We start from the raw sequence: 24570 nt of genomic DNA, 5'->3' as shown, positions 1-24570 counted from the left end.
CAAGTTCATGTAATAACTTACAATTTCTGTAGTGGAAGAATAAGTAGAATTGAAATGTTTAAAGGGAATATAGAACACTTGTTCCCCCAATGTGTCAGCACAGATAAATGCTTCAGGAAGAACTTGCTGGTGTACCATAACAAGCCAGGCTTTCCCAACGCATCTGGCCTGTGCCCTTCATTAACCTCTCTTCTCATTTTTCTCATCTCCCCTGAATTTTCTTTTGTCTTTTTATTATAGTAAGAGTTATTTTTTTTTAACAGCCATTTGGCCTGTTCCATCAGCAATGTGGATCCAGTAGAAAGAGTATTGAATTTGAAGTCAGAGGAAGTGAGTTTGAATGCTAACTCTTCTTGCTTTTGTGACCTTGGGCAAAACATTCCTCCTTTTGAGGCCTCATTTCCTCATCTGTAAAAGGATAAGGTTAGAATAGGTGATCTCTTAAGGTCCTTTCTAGTTCTAAATTTATGAGCCAATAATGCTCATGCTCAACAATTTGATTATTGGGTAGGACACTTTCAACCTATAAGCTATACAAGTATGTTTTAACCAGTTTAGGAATTTATGTGTCTTAGAATGATTAAGTTTGGAAAACATTGATCTAGAAAAGTTCTCAAGTGTGGTTGTTACTTCTAATTAGTCTTCAAAACAGGCTTTAGATAAAGGGATTTCTATTTCTGAAGGGACAGTATTGTAGAGTAGATAGATGGCTCAGAAAATAGGCAGGAAAGAATCATAGGACTGAAGCTAACTTTTCCTGTTTCACATGATAAAGTGACCTTACTCCTTACCAAGACTAACCTTTCTGCCTGTTCAGGTAATCCCATTCCATCCCATCTCTTGTAACAGATTACCTCCTTTGTCATCCCCACTCTTTAACTTATTTTCAGTCTCTCTCTCTCTGCTGGCTTATTTCTTGTAACCCAAAAAATATGCCCTTTCCCCCCCATCCTGAAAAAACCCTCACTTGACCCTTCCATCTCTGCTAACTATCATGCTATATCTCTTCTACCCTTTGTAACTAAACTCCTCAAAAAGACCATCTGCAATAGGTGCCTCCACTTTCTTGTCTCCTCTCTTTTTAACCCCTTATAATCTGACTTCCAACTTTATCATTCTACCAAAATAGCTCTTTCCAAAGTTATCAGTGATCTCTTAGTTGCCAAATCCAATGGCCTTTTCTTAGTCCTCATTCTCCTTGACTTCTCTGCAGTTTTTGATATTGTTGATCACTCTCTTTTCCTTGATAAATTTTTTTTCTCTAGGTTTTCAGCATAACCCCCTCTTTCCTGATTTTCCTCCTACCTATTTGTCTGCTCTTTTTCTCTTTCCTTTGATGGCTCCTCCTCCAGATCATGCCTTCTAACTGTAGGTGTCTCTCAGGGTTCTGTCCTGGATGCTCTTCACTACTTCACTTGATGATTTCTGTCAGCTCTTATGGATTTAATTACCATCTTTATGTTGATGACACTCAAATATACCTTTCCTGCCCCAGTCTCTCTGCTGACTTCCACTTTCACATCTGCAGCTGCCTCTCAGCCTCTTGAATTGGATGGATGTCCAGTAGATATCATAAACTTACTATGTCAAAACAGAATTAAATATCTTTCCTTCAAATCCTACCATGTCCTACCTTCCCTGTTACTGTAGAGGGCAACACCTTCCTCCTAATCCTTCAGGCTTGCAACCTAGGAATTATCCTGGACTCCTCACTATCTCTGACTCCCCATATCCAAGTTGTTGCCAAGGTCCTACAACATTTCTGCACCTCCTTTTCTCATCCTGACACCACCCCAATTCTAGTATGGGCTTTCATCACCATCCATCTTGATTATTGCAATAGCTTGCTGGTGGATCTTCCTGCTTCAAGTCTCTTTCCACTCCAGTCCATTCTCCATTCAGCCACTAAAGTGATTCCTAAGACACAAGTGTGATCATGTCACTCCCCCTACTCAGTAAACTCCAGTGACTCTCTGTTGCCTCTAGATCAAATACAAAATGCTCTACTTGTCATTGAAAGCCCTTCATAACCTAGTACCCTCCTACCTTTCCAGTCTTCTTACAACTTAGTTCCTCACATGTACTCTTCAGTCCAGTATCATTGGCCTTTTGGCTGTTCCATCAAGAAGACACTCCATCTCTTGACTCTGGGTATTTTCTCTAGCTATCCCCCATGATTGGAATGCTCTTCTTCCTTTGCTCTGACTACTGACCTCCTTGGTTTCCTTTAAGTCCCAACTAAAATCTGACCTACTGCAGGAAGCCTTCCCAATCCCTCTTAATTCTAGTGCTTTCTCTCTATTAATTATCTCCTATTTATCCTGTATATAGCTTGCTTAGTAGACATTTGTTTGCATGTTGTTTCTCCCATTACATTGTAAGTTCCTTGAGGGCAAGGACTGTCTTTTGCCTCTTTTTGTATCTCTAGTGCTTAGCACAGTGCCTGAAACATAGTAGGTGCTTAAAATTTCTTTATTGATTGACTGATTGAATGACATGTTGCCTCTCTAGTGTTAATGGGAGAGAAAAAAGGAATATGAAGAGAAGGAAAAAAAGTCATGAAAATCTTGAGCAAACTGTCCAAATCTTTGCTGATGTATAAAATGTAGATTGTATATAGACTGTATATAAAATATGAAGTTTGAGGTTCTCCTAACTATTTGAAAAGAACATTGAACTAGGAGTTAGTATCTTGTCCTAGTTCTGCCACATTACTTGTGTGACCTTGGTCAAGTCACTTTTCTTTGGGCCTCAGATTTCTTAATCTTTAAGATGGATACATTGGGCTTGGTAATCTCTGAGTTCCCTTCCAGGTCAAATATAATGTCATTCTGTGAGCTTTGTGACTCAGGAAATATCCTAATGGAAGACTACTTCTGTTTAAAAGGTTGTTATGACATATATGGCTTTCATAGTACAGAAATTGATACTGGAAATTATGTTACCTCACACTTCTAATATCTTTTCCCCCAGTACTTAATATATCTTATATGTGATTGCGGATAGTATAAAGTCTTCACTTGTTTACCATAACTCTCTTAATTATTGCAGCGACTTAAAGATAATGACTTTTCAGCAATTGGCCATGTGCTGACTCTGCTCTGCTACATCTCTGCCACACGTACCTCAGAGGGCAGTATTACTACCATGATAAATATATTTGGTTTTCTAAATCTATTTACATGCTGCAGTTTCCAGTCTCAGTTTTTGAAAACTACAGGTTTTGGAAACCACAGTATATCTTTTTATAGGGGTGTTCTGAAATTCAAAATATTCTCAATTCAAAATTTATTTTGATGTAGTATATTTGAAAAAAAAATCAATAGAAAGGTTGTCAAAAACACATTCACATTGCTTTATAAAATCTAAAGCGTATTTTCCCACAGCTTGTAGATGTAGGTGTATTCTTAAAAAGAAAGCAGCACATTAATTCATTTTCAAATTGATTTTGTAACTACATGAGAAAACTGAGCGATAATTACTTTATTTGTCCAAGACAGTCAAAGTTTTAGATTTTTATGAGAGCTATTTCTAGTACAACAGGTTAATAATTGTATTATTTAAATAAGAATCTTAAGTTCTCTTTTTTTCCCTTCAATAGATGCATAAAATAATTTTAGCAGAATAGGTATATGTATTTTAAATACTTAAATTGATTTGTGATTTCATCATTTAGGAGTGCTATCTAATTATGAAGATTTTCTCCCATCTCTCCATCTCATCTGACTGTTATCCTTGCTCTCCCAACAGTTTGGGGTAGGGAGTGGGGAGTACCCAATGTGTTGGAAGTATTTCTTGACTTAACTTGACATTGCAAGGATACTAATGGATTATTCTGGCACTTCTTTCCACATCTTCACCCAGTCTTCCTGCTACATAATTCCTTGATGACATCCTTTACTTCTGTTGTTCTTCATAGTTCTTCCTGGTTATATGTTGCAGCCTGCTCCATGAACTCACCATGCAACTTTTCATTGCCCCTTTGTGTAATACTTTTCTTTAGTTATATGGCAGAAGTGTCAAACTTGTTGCCTGAGTGCCTAGGGAACCAGATTAAAATGTGATTGGGAAATGTTTAACAAAATAAATAAAAACACAGTAAAACATAGGTAATATTAATTTGAGGTTTTCTAAGTCAATATGCACCTAGTGTGGATCCATTTTTACTTGAGTTTGACATCACAGCCTTTGAAGAACTACAGATGAGTATCACACATAGGTCAGTGAAAGCAGTGAAAGGCCCACTTTTGGAAGTTAACTGTAAATGTAAAATTTTTTAAAAACAAAAAATTAAATAGATTTTCAGTTAGTGCAACATGAGAAACTTAAAATATTGGTTAATGGACTTTTAACTCATTCTTCACCTTCCTATTAGATCGTAGACTGGGAAAGAATCATGAATCTTCCTGATTTTTCAATTCTCTAATGATTCCTTGATTTAGAAATAATTCTTTCACATTCATGTTGTGTTCTATTACAATTAGAAGTGATATTATTACTTAGTGACTTAATATTCCAGAAAAATCTCAATAGCACACATTTTGGTTTAAAAATTTTTAGTGTTATTTATTTTTTATACCACCTTCATTTCTCAATATGTACATCCATGTGTGTATGTATATATGTGTATACATACACATGGACATATACATACATGCGCACCCTAATGTGCAATCCATCTCTCATAACAAAGAATAAAAAGAGGAAAAAACAGCCAGCAAAAGTGAGTAGCATGTTATCTGAATCAGATGATATGTGCACTATTCCACACCCCATAGTCCTCTACTTCTGTAAAGGAGGGAAGAAGGCACATTTTCTCATTTCTTCTCCTGAGTCAAACTGCCATTTTAATTTCAAAGTTTTGCTTTTTTGTTCTTTTTCTTTTTTTATTGTAATCATTCCATATTTTGTTTTTCTAGTTCTGCTTGTCTTTATTAGTTAATGTATCTCAGAAGTCTTCATGTTCATAATTTCTTATGGTGCAGTAATATTCTATTACATTCATGTGTCACTTAAAAATTTTTTTTTTCTCTAGTACATATGTAGTTACTTTTTAAAAGCAGGGGAATGTCATGGCTAGATCTGTGCCTTAGGAAAATTAATTTTTGCATTTGTATAAAGGATAGATTAAAGAGGAGGAGGAATAGGAAGGAACTTGAGGCCAGTAGGAAGCTATTAACATAGTCCAGGGGAGAGGTGGTAAGGGCCTAAGCTGTTTCACAAAGGTTGAGAATCATTGCTCTATGTTAGCCAATCAAATTTATCGCTGTTTATGACTACTTTTGAAGTACTATTCTGACTTCACTGTTGTAGTAATGGCAAACATTTTGTTTACCTAGTGTATAGGATATGCAAAGCTAAATTAGAAAAGCAAATTAATAAAAAATTGTTGGATTAGTTAGACACGAGAGGTACTGATATCTGTATATAATTCTACAAATACTGAGAGGTAGGAAAATGAAAACCTGAATGACTTTTAAAAAAAACTATATCAGCATTAAAAATGGTATGACAAGTTTTGAGAAAAGAAAGACCTTATATGTAGCAGTAAGTCTTGTGGATTTCTAAACGGGAAATTCCATACCATTTCCATTCCTGTCACAAAAAATTGCTAAAATAAAAATGTTTACTGTGGTATAATGAAAAATTTCTTATACGTGGGCAGTGGCACTCAGTAATGATGCTTGACTATTTTAATAACAAAATTAATTGCTCTCGTTATATTAAGAGAGTTGTGGTATAATGGAAAGAGTGCTGGCCCTGGCCTCAGAAAACCTGGGTTCATATCCTGTTTCTGATGATTACTTCCTGTATCACCATCAGCAACATCAGTAGGCATCAGTTTCCTCATGCATAAAATGAGTGGATTAGACAGATGGTCTCTAGTGTCTTCAAGCTCTGGACCTATGCGCCTATAAATACATTTTTTCTTTGTCTTTATCCCTATAACAATGTTTAAAAATCCAATAATGATTGTATTACATAGTGTATATGCAGAGAGGAACACAAGGCTACAAACTAGTTATAACTTTTTATCTAATAACTAGTGCTGAAGAAAATACGCCCTTTTTTCTTAGGAGGGAGGAAGAGACATGAATGTCATGAAAGTCATAACTGAAGGGTATAAGATGGGACAGAATTTAGCATAATTCCTCCACTCCTGTTTTTGGAAAGCATTTTTTTTTTTAGCACAACCTTTATATTGGGAAACATAGTTAATTCGAATAAAAAGATTTTTTTGAATTACTGTTAGGTTATTTAAACATTTTTTAATAATAGTTCTTACAGTTGCTTAGTAACTTAGTTTCTTGACTTAACTTGAAGTATATAAATGTAAGGTGGGCTATTCCTGGGTTTACTTTTATACTTTTGTGAGGAATGAATCAAATGTATCAAGTTAATGACATAAGTGAAATTGTGGGGGGAGTGCTTAATCAGTAAACTAAATTAGTGAGCTTTAAAATTTTTTTTAACACTTTGTAGCATGGGTAAGCACTATCTTTCTGTGTTGTTACTATATAATATTGCATTTATTGATGTAAGACTAAACTAACAGATAGTGATTCCAATTTATTTTGTCTGCTAAGTCCCAATGGATTTGCTGATTACAAAGGGCCTAGATCTTTGGCAGTTTCTTTATTTGTGAGAAGAGATTATGCAGTTTTATTATGCTTTCTTGCATTTTAGTAAAATCTTGGATTTATATTTGGGTTTCATATTTCTTTGTGATCTGAAAATGATTCAGTGAAGTGAAACTTAATTTTCACTCCAGTTCTCTTTTATTGGTTCCTATGGAAATCAGTTATTACAGTGAAGTATGCATGGATAAAATATATTTTTCATACTTATTTTGCATAAAAGTTTGAAAAAATTCTTTTGGGATTCCATTGCTTTTTTGATATTTGAATTATAACCTTTATGTATAATTCTTGACTTGATTATAATACATTGTTTATATATCTAAGTAAATGGAAAACAATTTCAGCTTTTAATTTTGGTATTTGGTTTATTTTATTTTTTTTAATAGGTATCAACAGATGTTACATACAAATTTGGTTTATCTTGCTACAATAGCAGACTCCAATCAAAATATGCAGTCTCTCTTACCAGCAGTAAGTACCTCTTCTGTGGTTTAAATTAGGCAGTATTCACAAATGGTTTTGTCTTACTTTTGAAACAGTAAATTATAAGGGAGTCAGCATATTAAATGTATTTGCTTTTCCATCTAAAGTGGAAATCTTATTTTTTGTTAGTGGCTAGATTTAGGGAATAATCAGGTAATCCATTTGAGTACTTTCCTTTTCCTTATCATTTCCCAACTCCCTTTCTTCTCCAGATGTATAGCATTTCTTTAACTGGGAAACTAAATCCTGAATTTAGCATATCTTTTAGTGGAAAGACCATTTGAATGTTTAAAGTGGAACATTTTTTATTATTCCATTTCTATAGAAATCTACTTGATAGATTGACCCAAAGAGGGTAAAGGAGAGTTGATACTGTAGCACTTTAATTAAACTTTAAGCAGGGGAGATGTAAAACTTGGAAACAATAGTTGTTTTTGCAACCTTTGAAGACTCACTGGAGTCATGTGAGGCTGAGTCAATCTAAGCCTGGTTTTTAAAGGCTTTTTTTTTTTATGCTTTACAGAATGCTGTTCTGATATTTTAAAAACCTGCTATACAGTAGATTACATAGTATTTTTCATCCTCAGTAGGAACCTCATTCATCTCAATTATGTGTTACAGTAGATAGCAAATCACTTAACCTCTGTAAGCCTTAGTTTTCTCATCTGTAAAATGGGTATGATAATAGCACCATTGAGATAACATGTAAAAAGCTTTGTAAACCTTAAAGTGCTCTATGAATGCTATGATGATGATGATGATGCTGTTGAGCTAGAATAGTTATAAAAAGTATTTACACTTCATATTTCAATGGACCTCTTATTTTATCACTGTTGGGTACTCTTTCTAATGGTGCAGATTAGATACATCCATTCCTTCTTATCCTGTGAGACTGTTGTCCATGTCTTCTGATAAATCTTTGCTCATTGGGGGTTGGTAAGGGGAAGAATCTATCCTGAGGGACCTTTCAGGTCTCTTAACATTTCCTGTTTACCAGTGCAGCATGTCGACTATCTATCTGCTGCGTATTTCTTGTCATTGTTTTATTACTGACCAACTGCTCTTTTATGGTGGTGGCTGCTAAATTGTATATCATTCTGACTGTGGTTCTTTGGCATTTGAATTCTTTCTTTCTGGCTGCTTACAGTGTCTTTTCTTTGGCCTGGAAGCTCTGGATTTTGGCTATAATGTTTCTAGGAGTTTTCATTTTAGGATGTCTTCCAGGAGGTGTCTGATAAGATTCTTTCTCTTTCCACTTTGCCCTCCAGTTCTAAGAGATCTAGGCAATTTTCTTTTAAGGTTTCTTGAAATATGTGAAGGTTCTTTTATGGTCATGGTGTTCAGATGATCCAGTGCTTCTTCAACTTTTTTCCTCTTCCATCTGCTTACAGGTTAGTTGTTTTTCCTTTGATATACATTACTTTTTTTCCTCCTTTTTTTCCTGTCTTTTGACTTTGTTTTAGTATTTTTTGTTAGCTTACGGAGTTATTGGCTTCTGTTAGGTCCATTCTTATTTTTAGGGAGTTTGTTGCTTGGGCTAGGGTTTGTACCTCTTATGGCAAGCTGTTAATTCTCTTTCCAATTTTTTTCTTCCATAACTCTTATTTCTTTTTCATTTTTTTCCTCAAATGCTTTTATTTCATTTATAATAAACATTAAAATTTTTTTTTTTTTTGAAATCTTGCTTTATCTCTTTCAGGAATTGTAGTTGAGTTAAATTTATGCTAAATCTGTTTTCCTTTGAGGTTTTGCTTGTAGATGTTTTGGAGTAATTTTTTTTTCTTCTGGGTTTGTGTTTTAAACATCCATGTCATCCTAATAGCTTTTTATGGCGGGATTCTTTGGTGTTTACTTATTCTTCCAACCTCCTTCCTGACTTTAGACTTGATGTTAAGGCATGCTCTGCATGCTTATGGAGGGAAGACCTGGTGTAGTTCTGTTGCTGCTTTCTCGGGATGTTGAGTGTTATATTATTCCAATCCCTCAGGGATAGCTCAGATTGGGAACTAGCAAGCTTTCAGAGTCCCTAAAGCAGTCTGATCCCAGGACACGTCTGATTGTTGCTCTTCCCTTATCTGACCTGTGTAAGTTCTTGACCTGGGTTTGGATCTGAGTAAGAGTAGATGCTGCTGGATTTACACCCTCTCAGCCAGCTAGAAAACTCAGCTGGTTCAGAGTAGCAGCACTATAGGCTCCCCACTGCTCTGGGATTTCTGCCCTGGTTATTCCTCTGCAGGCTTCAGATTATGTTAGAAATTGAGACTCTGTTTTGCCTCTGGGGTCTGAGCTGTAATGCTGCTGCACACGTAAGAACTTGCTCCTTTCTAGGTACACTGCCCAGGGTCTTTGAGAGCGCCTTACTTCCATCTCCGTCCTCCCCAGGTCTGAAAATAGATAATGGGTGACAAAGCTGCCAGTTGGCATTTATTAGTAAACCCTGCTTGATGTTACAGTGCCCCTGCAGTTCTCTTCCATAGCATTCATTTCTATTACTACGTAATTTTAAAATTCTTTAAAAATTCTTACATTATTTCTTCTAGGAATTCTAATTGTTCTTGTGGGTAAGCTATTTTGGGATTATTCTCTTCTTCTGGTTTTGTGTCTTGGTCGTTTCTGGCTTTGTAACAATTCTTTATTTTTTGTTCACTCATTTTTCATATTGAGGCCTCTACCCTGAAGGTCCTTCTTCAGTTGCTTTCCCTCTTTCTTGGGGTCAGACTGAGTTAGTGTCCTTTCTTTTGACTTATAATCACCATGGTTTCCCCCTCCTTGAGTTGGAGCTCCTTTCTTTGGGATGGGGAGAGAGAGAGAAAGGAGAGGAGGTCTTTTCTATAATTTCTCATCACAGGCAGTCCCTCCCCTTCTTGGGGTTTTTATTTCCCTTTCTCTTGTCCTTTTCCTTTTTCAGTGCCCCTTTCATCTCCCCCATTTTTTCCCTCTTTGATTTGAGGCTTTAAACATTTTTTTTCCTTCATTGGGAGAAATCTTTCACTTTGATCTCTCTGGATTTCTTACTGCTGAGGCTTTTTTCTTGGGAGTTTCCCTTCCCTCAGGCTTTCACTTTCATCTTCAACCCTCAGGGGATTTCGTTGCCCTGACTTTTTTTCTTGCTGGAAGCCTTTCACTTATACTTTCAGTTTTGCCCCTCAGGGGATCTGACTCTTAACTGCCATTGGCCCTAGGGGTTGTGTCTAGATCACTTATTTAGAGTTGTGTGGTTTATTGGTGTGGGGATGTTGAGTATAGTTTCCTTCTCCTTAGCCATCTTAACGTCTGTTCATTCCCAGTCCTAATTGTTATGAAATTTTTCTGGGCCGCTAGGTTACACAGTGGATAGCTTAACAGGCCTGAAATCAGAAAGATTCTTCTTCCTGAGTTCAAATGTGGCCTCATACTTTTAATAGCTGTGTGACCCTGGGCAAGTCACTTAACCTTATTTGCCTCAGTTTCCTCATCTATAAAAATGAGCTGGAGAAGGAAATGGCAAATTACTTCAGTATCTTTGCCAAGAAAACCCCAAATGGGGTCACAGAGAGTTAGACATGACTGAAACAATTCAACAACAACAATATTTTATGTTATATGACATGACTGAACAACAAATTTGCCTTTTTGCAACTGCCAGTCATTACTCTTGGTTTTGCCCTCTGTGGCTAAAGAGAAAAAAATCTAATCCTTTCTCCACAAGAGAGCCCTTTAGATACTTGAAGAAAACTTATCATATTCCTTTTAAATATCTCTGATTCTTTCATATTTGATACTTCATGTGCTTAAGGCCTTTCTTTCACTATCCTGGTTTTCCTTGAATACCATAGCTTATCATTGACTTATTTAAACTGTGGTTCTACAAACTGAACAAAAGTACTGCAGATGAGGTCCAAGGATGGCAAAGTACATTGGTACTATCACCTCCTTATTTCTGGAAGCTGTGTTTCTCTTAATGCACTCTAAGATTACATTATCTTTTTGGGTTGCCAAAAAGATTGATTTGTGGGTACTGATTAGTGAGTTCGTAGTTCGCTAAAATCTCCTTATCTTTTCCAAACAAACTGCTGCCTAGCCATATCTCCCTGTCTTAGTACTTATGAAGTTGATTCCTTGTACCTATGTGTAAGACTTTGCATTTATCCCTACTGAATTTCATCTTACTAGATTCATTCTAGTGATCCAGTCTGTCAAAATCTTTTTGGATCCTGACTTTGTCATCTAGTATATCATCTATCCCTCCTAGTTTTGTTGTATATATGAATTTGATGAGCATGCTAGCTATTCCTTTTGCCAAGTCTTTGATAAAAATGTTGAACAACACTAATTTTATTGTGTCTTGAAAAACACGTTGTAAAGAGTGAGATAGGATCCTTCTCAGGGGTAGGTAATCCATCTTTCAGCCTGGACTCATACCAAGTCAGCAAATGTTTTTGATTGTATAAACATTCTAATAGGTATTGTGGGAGGATAAGGAAGTAAGACACTTCGTTCTTGCTCTTAAGGGCCTTACCATTTAGTTGGGCATACAAGATGTAAACATATGAAAAGTTACATAACAAGTAAGAAATAACACTTCATGGCAGTGATAGGACATGTTATATGGAGTATAGGACTAATTGTTAAATGAATAATACACATTAGGGGTAATATAAATTAAGAGAATGATAAGATCTTTTATGGAGAGGTTTGGAGATGTTATATGCAGTATAGGACTAATTGCTAAATGAATAATACAGATTACGGGTAATATAAATTAAGAGAATGATAAGATCTTTTATGGAGAGTTTGGGTTTTATCAGTAGTCTGGAAAGCTGCCCAGTATTTTGATAGTCGTGGAGAGCATTTCAGGAGGAATATGATAATGTTGTAGTAAAATAGGTTGCATATGTGTCACTGCTACACAGGTTCTAGAAGAAACTAGATATATCAGAATGAGGTACAGTTTTATTTCTAAACCTACCATAGGATTATAAACTTTCCAGATTTCATCTGAAGACTTATTGGGGGAGATTTTAGCCACAATCAATAAATATTTTTATGATGTTGATCATGTTGTTAAATATTTCTTAAGCTCCCTTTGTGGGCTGGAAGGAAATTTAGAGGTCATCTAATCCAACCCCCTCATTTACAAAGAGGAAGCTGAGACCCAGAGAGGCAAGGAAGAAGGAAGAGTTAAAGAAAATGTCAAGTTTTCACATATGGGAAGCTGGGTAAGTAGTAGTACCATTGACAGAAAGATGTAACTTCAGAAGAAGGAATAGATTTTGGGGAAAAGACAGTAAATTCAGTTTTGAAGGCAGCTAGGAGAGATAGTGGATAGCATAATGGATAGCCTAGAGTAGGAGAGACCTTAGTTCAGATCCACACTCAGATATTTACTAGCTATGTGACCTTGGGCAAGCCACGTAACCTCTGTTTGCCTTAAGTTTTCTCAGCTGTAAAAAGGGGATAATAATAGCACCCACCTCGCAGGTTTGTTGTGAGGATCAAATGGCACAGTGTCAGGTGCATCATAGGCACTATACAAATGTCTGTTCCCCTTTAAGCTAGTAGTTGGCAAAGGTTGTACTTGCACTTGGATCTTTGGATTCAAATTAAATACTCAATCCACTCTGCTCTCCTGTTTTCCCAGAAGAAACAGTTGGATTGGAGCTGAACTGGGAAGACAAGCTAGTTTGGGGAATAGGAGAACAGTTGAATTTGTAAGGTACATAGACAACTTCACGTTGTACACTTTAGGGAGAATACAGTGATTGATGATAACAAATGATAACTCTGGGTCTTGATCAAGAATTACAATTTTTTTTTAGCATGACTTCATTAAAACATTCTAAAAATTATTCGTTAAAGAAAATCCCTTCAATTTATTTGTTTCATTTTAGCTATATTGATTTTAAAAGTTAATGATTAACATTTTAATTAAACTTCTTATTTTCCTCATGTTTTTAATTACATAAAAAAAAAAACTAAACTTACCCATATGGAATAATATAGAATGCTAAGAACTAAGCAAAAATAAGCCTCTTGTTGCTAAAATAGATACCATGAATACCAGGCACTAGAAACTCATGTACTCTAAGGAGAGACTCTAAGGTCCATAACATTGAATTTATTTTATTTTACACAAATTTCTAATAAATTTCTGGATTCTTAGTGAACAGATTTGAGGTTGTAAATCAGAAGAGGGGGAAAGGACTGTACAATGAGAATAGTCATCCATATTTATAGAGTGGTTTCAGATGTCTAAATCATTTTACATTTGTTATTTCACTTGTTCCTCACAGCAACACTGTGAGGTAAGTGTTAATACTAGTCCCATTTTACAAAGGAGAAACATGATTTAGACAGGTTAAGTAGTTTCTCAGGGTCACACAGCTTGTACATGTCTGAGACAGGTTTCAAACTCTAGTCTTCATGATTCTGGAGTCCAGCACTCCATTGATTATGCTGTGTTAATCCCTCCAAATAATAGCAAAATAAGAGAGAGAAAAATAAGACTTTAAAAAATACAATGGTTGGGCTCACAGAATTAAGAAGCAAACCTCTTTAATAAGCCTCACTAGGCACTATATTACAAACTCTTAAGTACATCAAAATTCCATGATTGATCTAGATAGTAACAGTTTTAGTAAAATATGAAGTAAAATAATTGTTATTCCTAATGATATGACCCATAGTTATTAGATAAATTTTTTTGAATAATACTTTATTTTATCTCAATTACATGTAAAAACAATGTTTAACATTCATTTTTTAAAATTTTGAGTTCCAAAGTCTTTCCATCCCTGAATGGTAATCAGTTGGATATAGGTTATACATGTACATGTACATGCAAAACAGATTTCCATATTAGTTATGTTGTGAAAGAAAACAGACAAAAAAACCAAAGACAGTGAAAAATAGTATGCTTTGATTTGCATTCAGACTCCATCAGTTCTTTCTCTGGAGATGGATAGCATTTTCCGTCCTGAGTCCTTTGGAATTGCCTTGGATCATTGTGTTGCTGAGAATAGCTAAGTCTTTCACAGTTGATCATCATAACTATTTTGCTGTTACTGTGTTATAATGTTCTCCTGGTTCTCCTCACTTCACTCTGCATCAGTTCAAATAAGTCTTTCCAGGTTTTTCTGAAATCATCCTGCTTGTCATTTCTTATAGCACAATAGTATTCCATTACAGTCATACCACAGCTTGTTCAGCCATTCCCCAATTGATGGACTTCCCCTCAATTTCCAATTCTTTGCCCACCACAAAAAGAACTACTATAAATATTTTTGTACAAATAGGTCTCCCCCCCCCCCCTTTTTTTTGATATCTTTGGGATACAGACCTAGTAGTGGTATTGCTGGATCAAAGAGGTCACAGTTTTCTAGCCCTGTGCGCTTAGTTCCAAATTGCTCTCCAGAATGTTTGAATTAGTTCAGAACTATGCCATTGTGCATTAGTGTCTTCCCAACCATTTATTATTTTCCTTTTCTGTCATATTAGCCAATCTGATAGGTGTGAAGTGGTAGAGTTGTTTTAATCTACATTTCTCTAATCAGTAGTGATTTAGAGCATTTTTTCATGTGACTATAGATACCTTTGACTTCTTTGTCTGAAAAATGCTTGTTCATATCCATTGACCACTTACCAATTGGGGAATGACTTGTATTCTTATAAATTTGTCTCAGTTCTCTATATTTGGGAAGTGAGGCCTTTATCAGAGACACATCAAGATAAGCTTTAATTATGCCATATAGTTTGTTACAGAAGAAAACAAAGTATGTCATACAATTTAGAAACATTTTCATTTCTAGATAGTTAAAATAGTGGTTTTGTTGCTTAATGGGAAGAGATAAATGTTTACTAGCCAAAAAGCTGGGCTTTACACAATGACTTAATCCTCTATGATTCCAGGTAGACAAGGTTTTTATTCTGTGATATTTAATGGATCTATGATCTGATTCAAACCCATCCATTCATTTTTATCTAGTTTGAGTGTCATTTATGTCTTACATGATACCATCCTCCAGATAAGATCTGTTTAACACACTAAAGGCCTTCCTTTAGGCTTTTTAACACTTGTGGGGAACAATGTAACCCTCAGGATTTCTCTCTCACCACTTGTTCTTACTATGCAACCAGCTTATTTGTTTTTATCTGTCTGTGTATCTGGCATGATCTCTCACCCATCATTTCTTGTACTAGACTTACCATTATCATAGAAAGCTGCAGCCTAAGTCTCACATATGTGTCTCTAGTGCCCTTAGTACTCATGATTTTCATTCTTTGGGATTACGTTTCCTGATTTGTAGCTACAGCGATAATATTTGCATCTTATTTGATACTTAAGATAATTCTGTGACATGGAGACTTTCAACAGTATAATTATTTTTTTATAAATGAGGAAATTAAGGTTTAGAGAGTTTTAAGTGTCTTTTCTATGCTCAGAGAGCCAGTGTCAGAGGTAGGGTTTGACTCCTCATTCCTGACTTCCAAGTTCAACACGCTATCTTTCATGCTTTGATTTTTCTCATAGTCTTCATAAAGTTCACCAGGACAGTGTTGTTACTCAAAGACACAGTTTTTTCGAAATGTACTTCATATGGTTTTGGCTCATTTTCTATCTGTAGTGCTTATCAAAGATAGTCTTAAGTCATAGGACTGCTTATCCTTCTCATGTCATCATTAAACAATACACATTTTCCATAAATTTCAGTGGGTATTTACTTACTTATATCTGTTCTTGTGTTAGAGTGAAAGCTTTTTGCAAGTAGGGATTATTTTATTCATTATATTTGTATTCCCATTGCTTAAATGCTTGTTATTTGATTGACATATATGAACTAATGCAAAGTATATAGCAAGTGGAACCAAGAAAACAGGTTGCAAGAGTACAACAATGTAAATAAAATAAAAGAACAAAAAAACATGAAATGGAATACTAGGAATTATAATGACCAGGGTTGACCCAGCAAAAGAGCTGAAAAAAAGATAACTTCCTATCTTTACAGACAATGAAGCTATGGGTATGGAATATTACAGATGCTTTCAGACATGGTGATTTGATTGTTGATTTTGCTTCACTGCTTTTTGTTCTCTTACTGTTTTTGTACTTTGTTACAAGGAATGGTTTGCTGGAAAGGGGAAGGATACATTAAAAAATGAAGATAACATAAAAACAAAAGATTTTGACAAGATTTTTAAAATGAAAGAAAATTTAAAAAAAATACTCAATTGATACTGTTAGCAAGCACAGTCTGGAACATTAGCTACTACCAACTATATTACATGTCTAGTTTTTTGATTTCCATAAAATGCTTAGAAGAACCATCTACACATACGGTTTTTTTCATTTCTCTAAAATGTTTAGAAGAACACATCTACGTTTAGAAGAGTAATCTACACACATCAAAGTTAATGTATCCTTGATGAAAATATGAGAAGGAAACAGATTTTTATATACAGTTTTCTATAGCATGCCTCTTCATCATAAATCAGAATCAGAAGGTGTAGAGAATATAAAGATTGATAGATTTAAAAAGAACTTGATCTAGTAAAGCAAAACACTTTAAAAGCTCTCCTCCAACAAGATGTTTCTCATTTAGATGATAAGCCAATAAAAATAGATGAATAGATAGAATTGAGTAGATAGAATAGATAGAATTGAATTGATAGATACAATTACAGAGTTAACTTGATTATCCCTATCATGTGAGGGATAAGCAGTCTTGTGTTCTCCATTATTCTGGAGGATATTGCCTTGAAAAGTGCAAATGAAAAAGGGAGTAGCTATGATTGATATGGTCCTGCAGATGTTCTTGTGTGCAGGTGACACTACACTGGTTCTATCCAGTTCTAGAATACTATGAGAATTTTTCAAGAAGATCATGGTTGCTCAAAAATGATATCCTCAATAGTACACATGAAAAAATAGGTATGTGAGGTGGTAATGGCTGAACAATCAGTAAGCATTTATTAAGTGCCTGTTATGTGCCAGATCTTAGGGATATAAATACAATGAAGGAAGCATAATTTCTACTCACAAGGAGCCTTCATTCTAACGGGAGAGACAGCAAAGAGAGATATAAGGGTGTGTAGGTTAGATATAATGAGAATCAATGCAAATAAATATATAGTAGCTAAATACAGTGTAGTCTGAGGAGGACGCTAGAAATTGAGGGGATCAGGAAAGGAAAGACTTCACGAAGTAAGTAGTGTTTGAGTAGTATCTCAAAGGCAAAGAAGGGTTCTCTGAGGTAGAGTTGAGAAGGGAATTCATTACAGGCTTGGAGAACAGCCAATGCAAATACACAGAGATGGGAAATAGAGTATTGTGTATGTATTTGGATTGAGGGAGGGAGAGTAATGTCCAGTGATATTAGAATCATTGGGAAAGGCTTTAAAAGCTAAACAGAGGAGTTTAAATTTGATTCTAAAGCAGAGATTCTTAACCTTTTTTGTGTCATGGGTATTGACCCCTTTTGGCAGTCTGTTGAAGTCTTTGGAGTCCTCAGAATAATGTTTTTAAATGCAAATAAAATTCTTAGGGTCACAAAGGAAACCAGTTATATTGAAATAGTTAGCAAAATATGAAAAAAATTCATGGACTCCGTAAAAATCTATCCATAAATCCCTTAGGAGTCTGTTGACTATGGGTTAAGAGTCCCTGTTCTAAAGACAAGAGTAAACCACTAGAATTTTATTAAGTAGGAGAGGTCACATGGTTAGATTTGCACTTAAAGAAAATCACTTTAGATGTGGAGAGACTTGAGGCAGGAGGAACAATTAGGAGGCTTTTACAATAATCTAAGTGAGAAGTGATAAGGGCCTAAACTAAGGTGGCATCTGTGTGAGTTGAGAAGGAATTGTATACAAGTGATGGAGAGATGAAAATGGCACGATTTGGCTGCTGATTGTGTAAAGGAGAATAAGGAGTTGAGGATGATACTGAGGTTATGAAACAGAGAGAGTAGAAGGATTGGTGATGCTTTCAGTATAAATAGGGAAGTTTGGGAGATGAGTTTGTTTTGGGGAAAAGTTAACAAGTTCTGTTTTGACAGATGACTGTATAGATCTGGGAGAAATTGGCAGAAAAAGAGAAGAGAGTAAGAGAAGGCATAGGACAGAGGAACACTGACAAGGCGATGTGATCTGCACAATGAACCAACATAGGAAACTGAGACAAAGCAGTTAGTAGTAGAAGCAGGAAGGAGTGGTATCACAATTCCAGAGAGGAGAGAATATTGAAGAGGAGGGGGTAGTTGGAAGTGTCAAATGCAGTAGATAGATTGAGAGGAATTAGGACTGAGAAAAGACCATCAAATTTGACAAAATCGTGATACATGTAACATAAGACTGCTTCTGTGTGTCTAGTATCATGTAAAAGTAGCTTCAAATCATCTTCTACGGATAATGTGTTCATGGTAGCACAGAGTAACAGATACCTTTATGGAATAGTATGTGGTGATTACTAAGACTATATAGGGAATTAATCTAGATATATGTGTCCAAGAGCCATTCCCCAATAGATAAGTGATCAAAGCACATGATGATATATAGATAGAGCAAATACAAATACAAATAAAGGTGACAGTTCCTGCTCTCAGGGAGCTTACTAATTTAGTGGGGGAAGACAACCTATAAAGGGGAGCCATAAAATGGGGGGTGACATGTCATGGAGATGTCTGGAAAGTATAGTGTGCAGGGTTGGTCACCTCTCAGACCTTCTACGGGTAGAGTCCAAGGTTGGAGGAGAGGGGCATTAATAGATGGAGAGGAGGCAGCATGTAGATGGAACAGTTTCTAAAATAAAAGTTACAAACTTTTAACCATATGAAACGTTGCTCCAAATCACTCAAATAAGAAAAATGCAAATCAGAATAACTCTTGAGATTTCACCACATAACAGCAAAAACTGGTCAAGTTGACAAAAGATGAAACTAGTCAGTGTTGGAGGGGCTGTAGGAAGATAGTATGTTAACATACTCTTGGTAGAACTCTGAATTAATCTAACCATTCTGAAAAGCAATTTGGAATCATACTAAAATATCCAAAATGTTAACTGCCATCTCAGAGATTTATTACTTAGGACCCCTAGGAGGGTAGAGACAGACAGGTCTCTTATGTACCAAAATGTTCATAGCAGCCCATTTTGTGGTAGCGGAGAACTGGAAACACAGGTCCCTATCAATTGTAGAATGACTAAACAAATCATGGCATATGAAAGAATATTAATTACTGTGCCCCACCAAATGAATATGAGAATTTAGAAAAGCAGAAGATGACTTTTATGAATAAAGTAGGCTGAAATAGTATACACAGTGACTACAAAAAGGAAAAACTTTAAAAGAAAGAAAAATAGAATGAAACTGAATGCTGTATGATTATAATGATCAAGTTTTGCCCAGGAAAAGAGATGAGAAGTGCCTTGGTTGGTTACAGAGGTGGGTATCTATGGGTGTGGAATATTGTATATGTTGTAATTTATTAGTCAACATTAGTTAATGTATGCTAATTGCTGGGGTTACAGAGACAAAAGTGAAATTGTCCTTGCTATCACAGATTATGTACTTTTTTGGGGGGAAACAATAAATCATACATTCTTTAAAGGGAAGATTTACCAGGTAGGTGGGAAAGGTTATTTTTGGAAATGAATGTGATGAAAAAACAGAAAACTTCAATTAAAAAATCAAAAAACAAAGCAGACACAAATTATATTTTCTCAGTGACATAATTCAACATTATCATACACAAAATAGGAATTATAAAGCACAACTTACGTCACTGATGACTTTGTTAAGCACAAAATATGATGTTAATAGAATTTTTACATATTTTACTTAATAATGGAGATTGTTGTAAGTTTGAGGAAGACAAGATATTGAAATAATAGCTCATTTCTGTAGCTCTTTAAGGTTTACGAAGTGTTTTCCTCATAGTACCCAGGGAGGTTGGAAGTATAAATATTATTTCTTTTTACAGATCAGGGATTGAGGCCAAGAGAGGTGAAGTGATTTGCCCAAAATCATACAGAGAATAATGAATGTTGTTGCTGAGATTCAAACTCATATTTCCTAAATCCAAATCCAATACATGGTCTTTCCACTATGCCATGATGTTGGGTGAGATATTAATTAATTGTGGGAAAGTTGATGTTATTCTGATCCATCCTATTTTAAGAAATTTAAAATGCCATTTTTTTGGGAAATACTGCTTCTTTTGAAAACATGTTGTTTCAAAAGAAGAAAAACTTAGGTTAAAAGTAGTATTTTTGCAATGTATTTAATTTCTAAAAAAATTATTTATGCTTTTTTTATACTACAGTTATTCTGTTTTAACCCCCATTAAAATTTCCCCTGTAGCAAAGAAAAGAAGGTAAATAAAACCAGCCAACAAAGCAATTGCATCTGACAGACTGCAACATTACGTTCCAGTAGTTCCTCCTTTTTCTCCTCCTGAGGGAAATTGAGTAGGTTTCATCATTTCTTCTCTGGGACCAAGATCAGCTATGATTAATCCAAGTTCAGTTGCCTTTCAGCGTTGTATTCCTTTGCCTTGTGTCTATTATTCTCCTGGTCACAGTTATATTACTTCCCGAGTGGTGCTGATAGAGTCATTCCTGTATCACCTGTCTGCATATAGCCAGACTATCAATGACTTTGAGCAAAGACCAAAATTAGTATAATTGGATACCTCCTTGTATTGTTGTTTGGTTGTTCAGTTGTGTCCAACTCTTCGTAACTCCATAGTCCATAGCTTGCTAGGCTCTTCTAACATCCAGCATCTCCTGAAGTCTTTCCAAGCTCATGTTTGTTGAACATATTGGATATGTTCTGACCTGAAGCTCATCTTCCAATGTCATATATTTAGCATTTTAATACTATCTGTGAGGTTTTCTTGGCAAAGATGTTAGAGAGGTTTGTCATTTCCTTCTCTAGTGGATCACCTTTTGTAAGGACTTTCCACTATGCTTGTCTGTTTTGGGTAACCCTTTAAGGCACAGTTCATGTTTCATTGAGCGGATTTCATTATATGTTAGGTCTAATTGGACAGCTTTTCCTGTAATTTCTTTAGTACCATTTCTCTCCTCATAAGGACATACAGGATTGTGATGTGAGTGTACCGTCCTTGAATATGAGAAGCCTGTTTTAAAAATCTTTGCCGATCTTTTCCATTTTTCTTATGTTTGTTGTTCTTTGATTTTCATACTTAAATGACTGTGGGATGATTTTGCTTAGTTGACTCTGGCCAAGCTTTCTTCAGATTGCTTTTTTACCCTCCATTGCTTCCTTGTTTAATGAAATGTTAATTGATTGTGATCTTTCGTCTACTTAGGTGTTACAGATAAGCATGTATTCTTAACAAGTGTTGCCATTGTCTACCATCTCAGCATTATGCAAGTAACTCCAGTCTTTGCACACTAAAGTCCTTTTTAAGATTCTTTTGGTCTCCTTATTATGTCAATTGATTTATATAACTTAAGTTTCTTTTTGAAATTATTAGTAATTGGTGTTATCTCCTTTTTCTATTACCCATTTTTCATTATCAATTACTTTTTGTTTCAATGGAATGTCACATCTTTTTCTGTTTATTATCTTGCAACAGACTTTATACTAATTTTGGTCTTTGCTTGAAGTCATTGATAGTCTGGCTATATGCAGACAGGTGATACAGTAATGACTCTATCAGCAACAAATGTTTTACTGTGTGTTAAAATATAATCAGTTTCATTTTTTAATAATGTTATTTGGTCCTCACTATGTCTATTGTTTATTTTTTTTAATTGAAGAAGGTATTCATGATGTAGAAGTGTGAGGTATTTCTGTAGTTTATAGTTATTAGCCTCGCATTCCTTGTTCTTGACCCAGATTTTATAATATATTTTTTCTCCATATTCACTCATTTCCACTTTTGCACCGAAGTAACTAAACATCAAGGTATTTGTTAACTTAAATTGGAGGGTCTTACTGATTTCTCTGTAGAATTTTCTAACTCTTCATCCTCTACAGTTAATCTTGGCCACAGTTTTTTCTAACTCTTCATCCTCTACAGTTAATCTTGGCCTCAGTTAATGAGCCGCAGTTATTTTCATAGTGTTCTTTGCAAATACTTAAAATGAGCATTGCAATATGAGATCCAAATAAATGCATGGAATATTTTTTTTTAACTTTGGAGTGTGTGATAAAACTACCATTTTTTTTTAAACTTTAATCTTTTTGGCTTATTCCAAAGAATACTTATGAACCATCCTTCCATTTAACTGCAGTTTTCTTCTTTTGGTTTCTTGTATAGTGAGAAGTTCAAGATTGGTCAGATTCACTTTCTTTCAAAATAATTTTTTAAAAACTGTAAACTTAGACGTCTGATAAGTGAGCATTTCCATATAAAAAGTAGAACAGAAAGATTGTATGTGAAACTGCGAATCTGTTATGCACAGCTTGCTTTTTGCTTTTTAAGCATAGAATAAATTCAACAAGCTTTTGATGCTGTTTGCTTGTCTATATTTCCTTCTAGCTTTCCTTCTCTGTTATGCATTTTAAAAATTAAATTTCTTCTGAACTCACATGAGTATTTCCCATATATGTAGAATAGAAAAAGAAGATTGAAATTACAAATCTTTATTATATCCCCTGCTTCCCTTATTATGCTTCACCTTGAGTGGAAAAAATCTGGGTGCCCTTGCTGGGGGAGATAAGTTTTCCCCCAAGGAGCTTATAGTTCTGTAGAGGTGTGATTTATTAGTACAGATAACTAGAACACCCAATATTATAGACAGAATAAGTAAGAGATGTGGGGCAGGAAAATGATCCATTACTGTCTGGGGGAAGGGGTGGGGGCAGAATCTGAGATTTATATATATAGGTGTATATATATATTATGTGTATATTTATCTATATCTTGCTTTTCTTTTTAAATATAATAAATTAAATATGTAACTTTTGAAGCTGCCCTGCCTAAGATTCTTTCTAGCCTTCCTTCTGTTGTTTTCTGTACATTGAGAAGATTTGCTTTAATGATCTTCTTTTTGATACTGGATCCTTATACTTCCCTCTCCTTCCTACCCACTCTATAACTGAAAAAAAGAAGGAAAAATGAAACTATTCTGAACAAACATGCACAGTCAAGCAAAATAAATTCCTACATTACCTGCATCTTAACAGCTTATTCTGCATCTTCTGTTGTTTACCTTTCTGTCAGGAGGTAGGAACATACTTCATTATTGGTCCTCTGGAAATGTAACTGGTCATTTACATTGAGCGGTCTTTCACAGGTTTTTTTTTCTGTATGTTGTTCTGTATGTTGTTATTCCTTTTTGCTTACTTCACTCTGCATCAGTTCATATAAATCTTCCCAGATTTCTTTCTTTGAAATTGTCCCTTCTGTTATGGCACAATCATGTTCTATTATATTCATATATCACAACTTCTTCAACCATACCCTAGTTAATGAACACCTTACTTTCCAGTTCTTTGTCGTAACAAAAAGAGCTTCTATAAATATTCTTGTATGTATGGCTTCACTACCTAATCTTTTTTTGGGCCATCGATCTACTAGTGGTACCACCGGGCTCAAGGTTATGTACAGTAAAGTGACTTTTTGAGTATAGTTCAAGATTGCTTTCCAAAAGAGTTGCACCAATTCACAGCTCCATATTAGTGTTCATGTTTTCCCACTGCCCTTTTAACAATTGTGATTTTCCTTTTTGGTCTTCTTGCCAATCTATTGGATGTCAGGAAGACCTTCAAAGTTATTTTAATTTGCATTTCCCTAAATATTAGTGATTTGGAACATTTTTTTAATATGATTGGTCATATCTTAGATTTCCTTTTTTTGGCAAACTGCATGTTCATATTCTCTGACCATTTAACTTTAGGGGAATGGATCTCATTCTTATAAATTTGAATCAGTTCTTTTAGTATCTTGGAAATGAGCCCTTTATCACAGAAACTTACTGCAAAGATTTTTTTCCCCCAATTGATTATTTCCCTTCTAATTTTAACTACATTGGTTTTGATTGTGCAAAAACTTTTAAATTTTATGTAGTCAGAGTTGTCTTTAACTCTTCTATTCCTTGTTTGGTTAGTCTTCTCTTTGGTTAATTCTCTTTTATTTGCAAAAAATATTACCTTCCTTTGTTGCTCCAGTTTATCTATGATGATTTTTTATTTCTAAGTCTCGTATCCATTTGAAACTTGACTTAGTATATGGTGTGAGATATTAAGTCTAATCCTAATTTCTGTCAGTCTTCCTTATCAATTTTCTCAGCAATTTTCCTCAAATAGTGAGTACTTACTACAGGCTTTTGTTGTTGTTGTTGTTGCTCATGGTGTGAAATCATTTCATTTGTATTAGACCCTTCATGACTCCATTTGGAGTTTTCCTGGCAAAGATACTGAAGTAGTTTGTCATGTCTTTCTCTAGCTCATTTTACAGATGAGGAAACTGTGGCAGACAGTGTAAGTGACTTGCGTGA

At 35.0% G+C, this 24570-nt stretch overlaps 1 protein-coding gene across 4 annotated transcripts in view; it reads left to right on the top strand.

Annotated features, from left to right (window-relative positions):
- The window catches only part of LOC114054116 (protein SSXT), a 94821-nt gene that overhangs the window by 8111 nt on the left and 62140 nt on the right, over positions 1-24570 (top strand). For all 4 annotated transcript variants that reach the window (XM_027877244.1, XM_027877247.1, XM_027877245.1 and 1 more), the window contains one exon: positions 7028-7112. In XM_027877244.1, coding sequence (XP_027733045.1) covers positions 7028-7112 — 85 coding nt within the window. The remainder of the gene's footprint in view (positions 1-7027; positions 7113-24570) is intronic.

This window comes from Vombatus ursinus, unplaced genomic scaffold (assembly GCF_900497805.2).
Source record: "Vombatus ursinus unplaced genomic scaffold, bare-nosed wombat genome assembly UNPS02014812.1, whole genome shotgun sequence".
Taxonomy (NCBI): domain Eukaryota; kingdom Metazoa; phylum Chordata; class Mammalia; order Diprotodontia; family Vombatidae; genus Vombatus; species Vombatus ursinus.
This window is presented reverse-complemented; position numbering and strand designations above follow the sequence as displayed.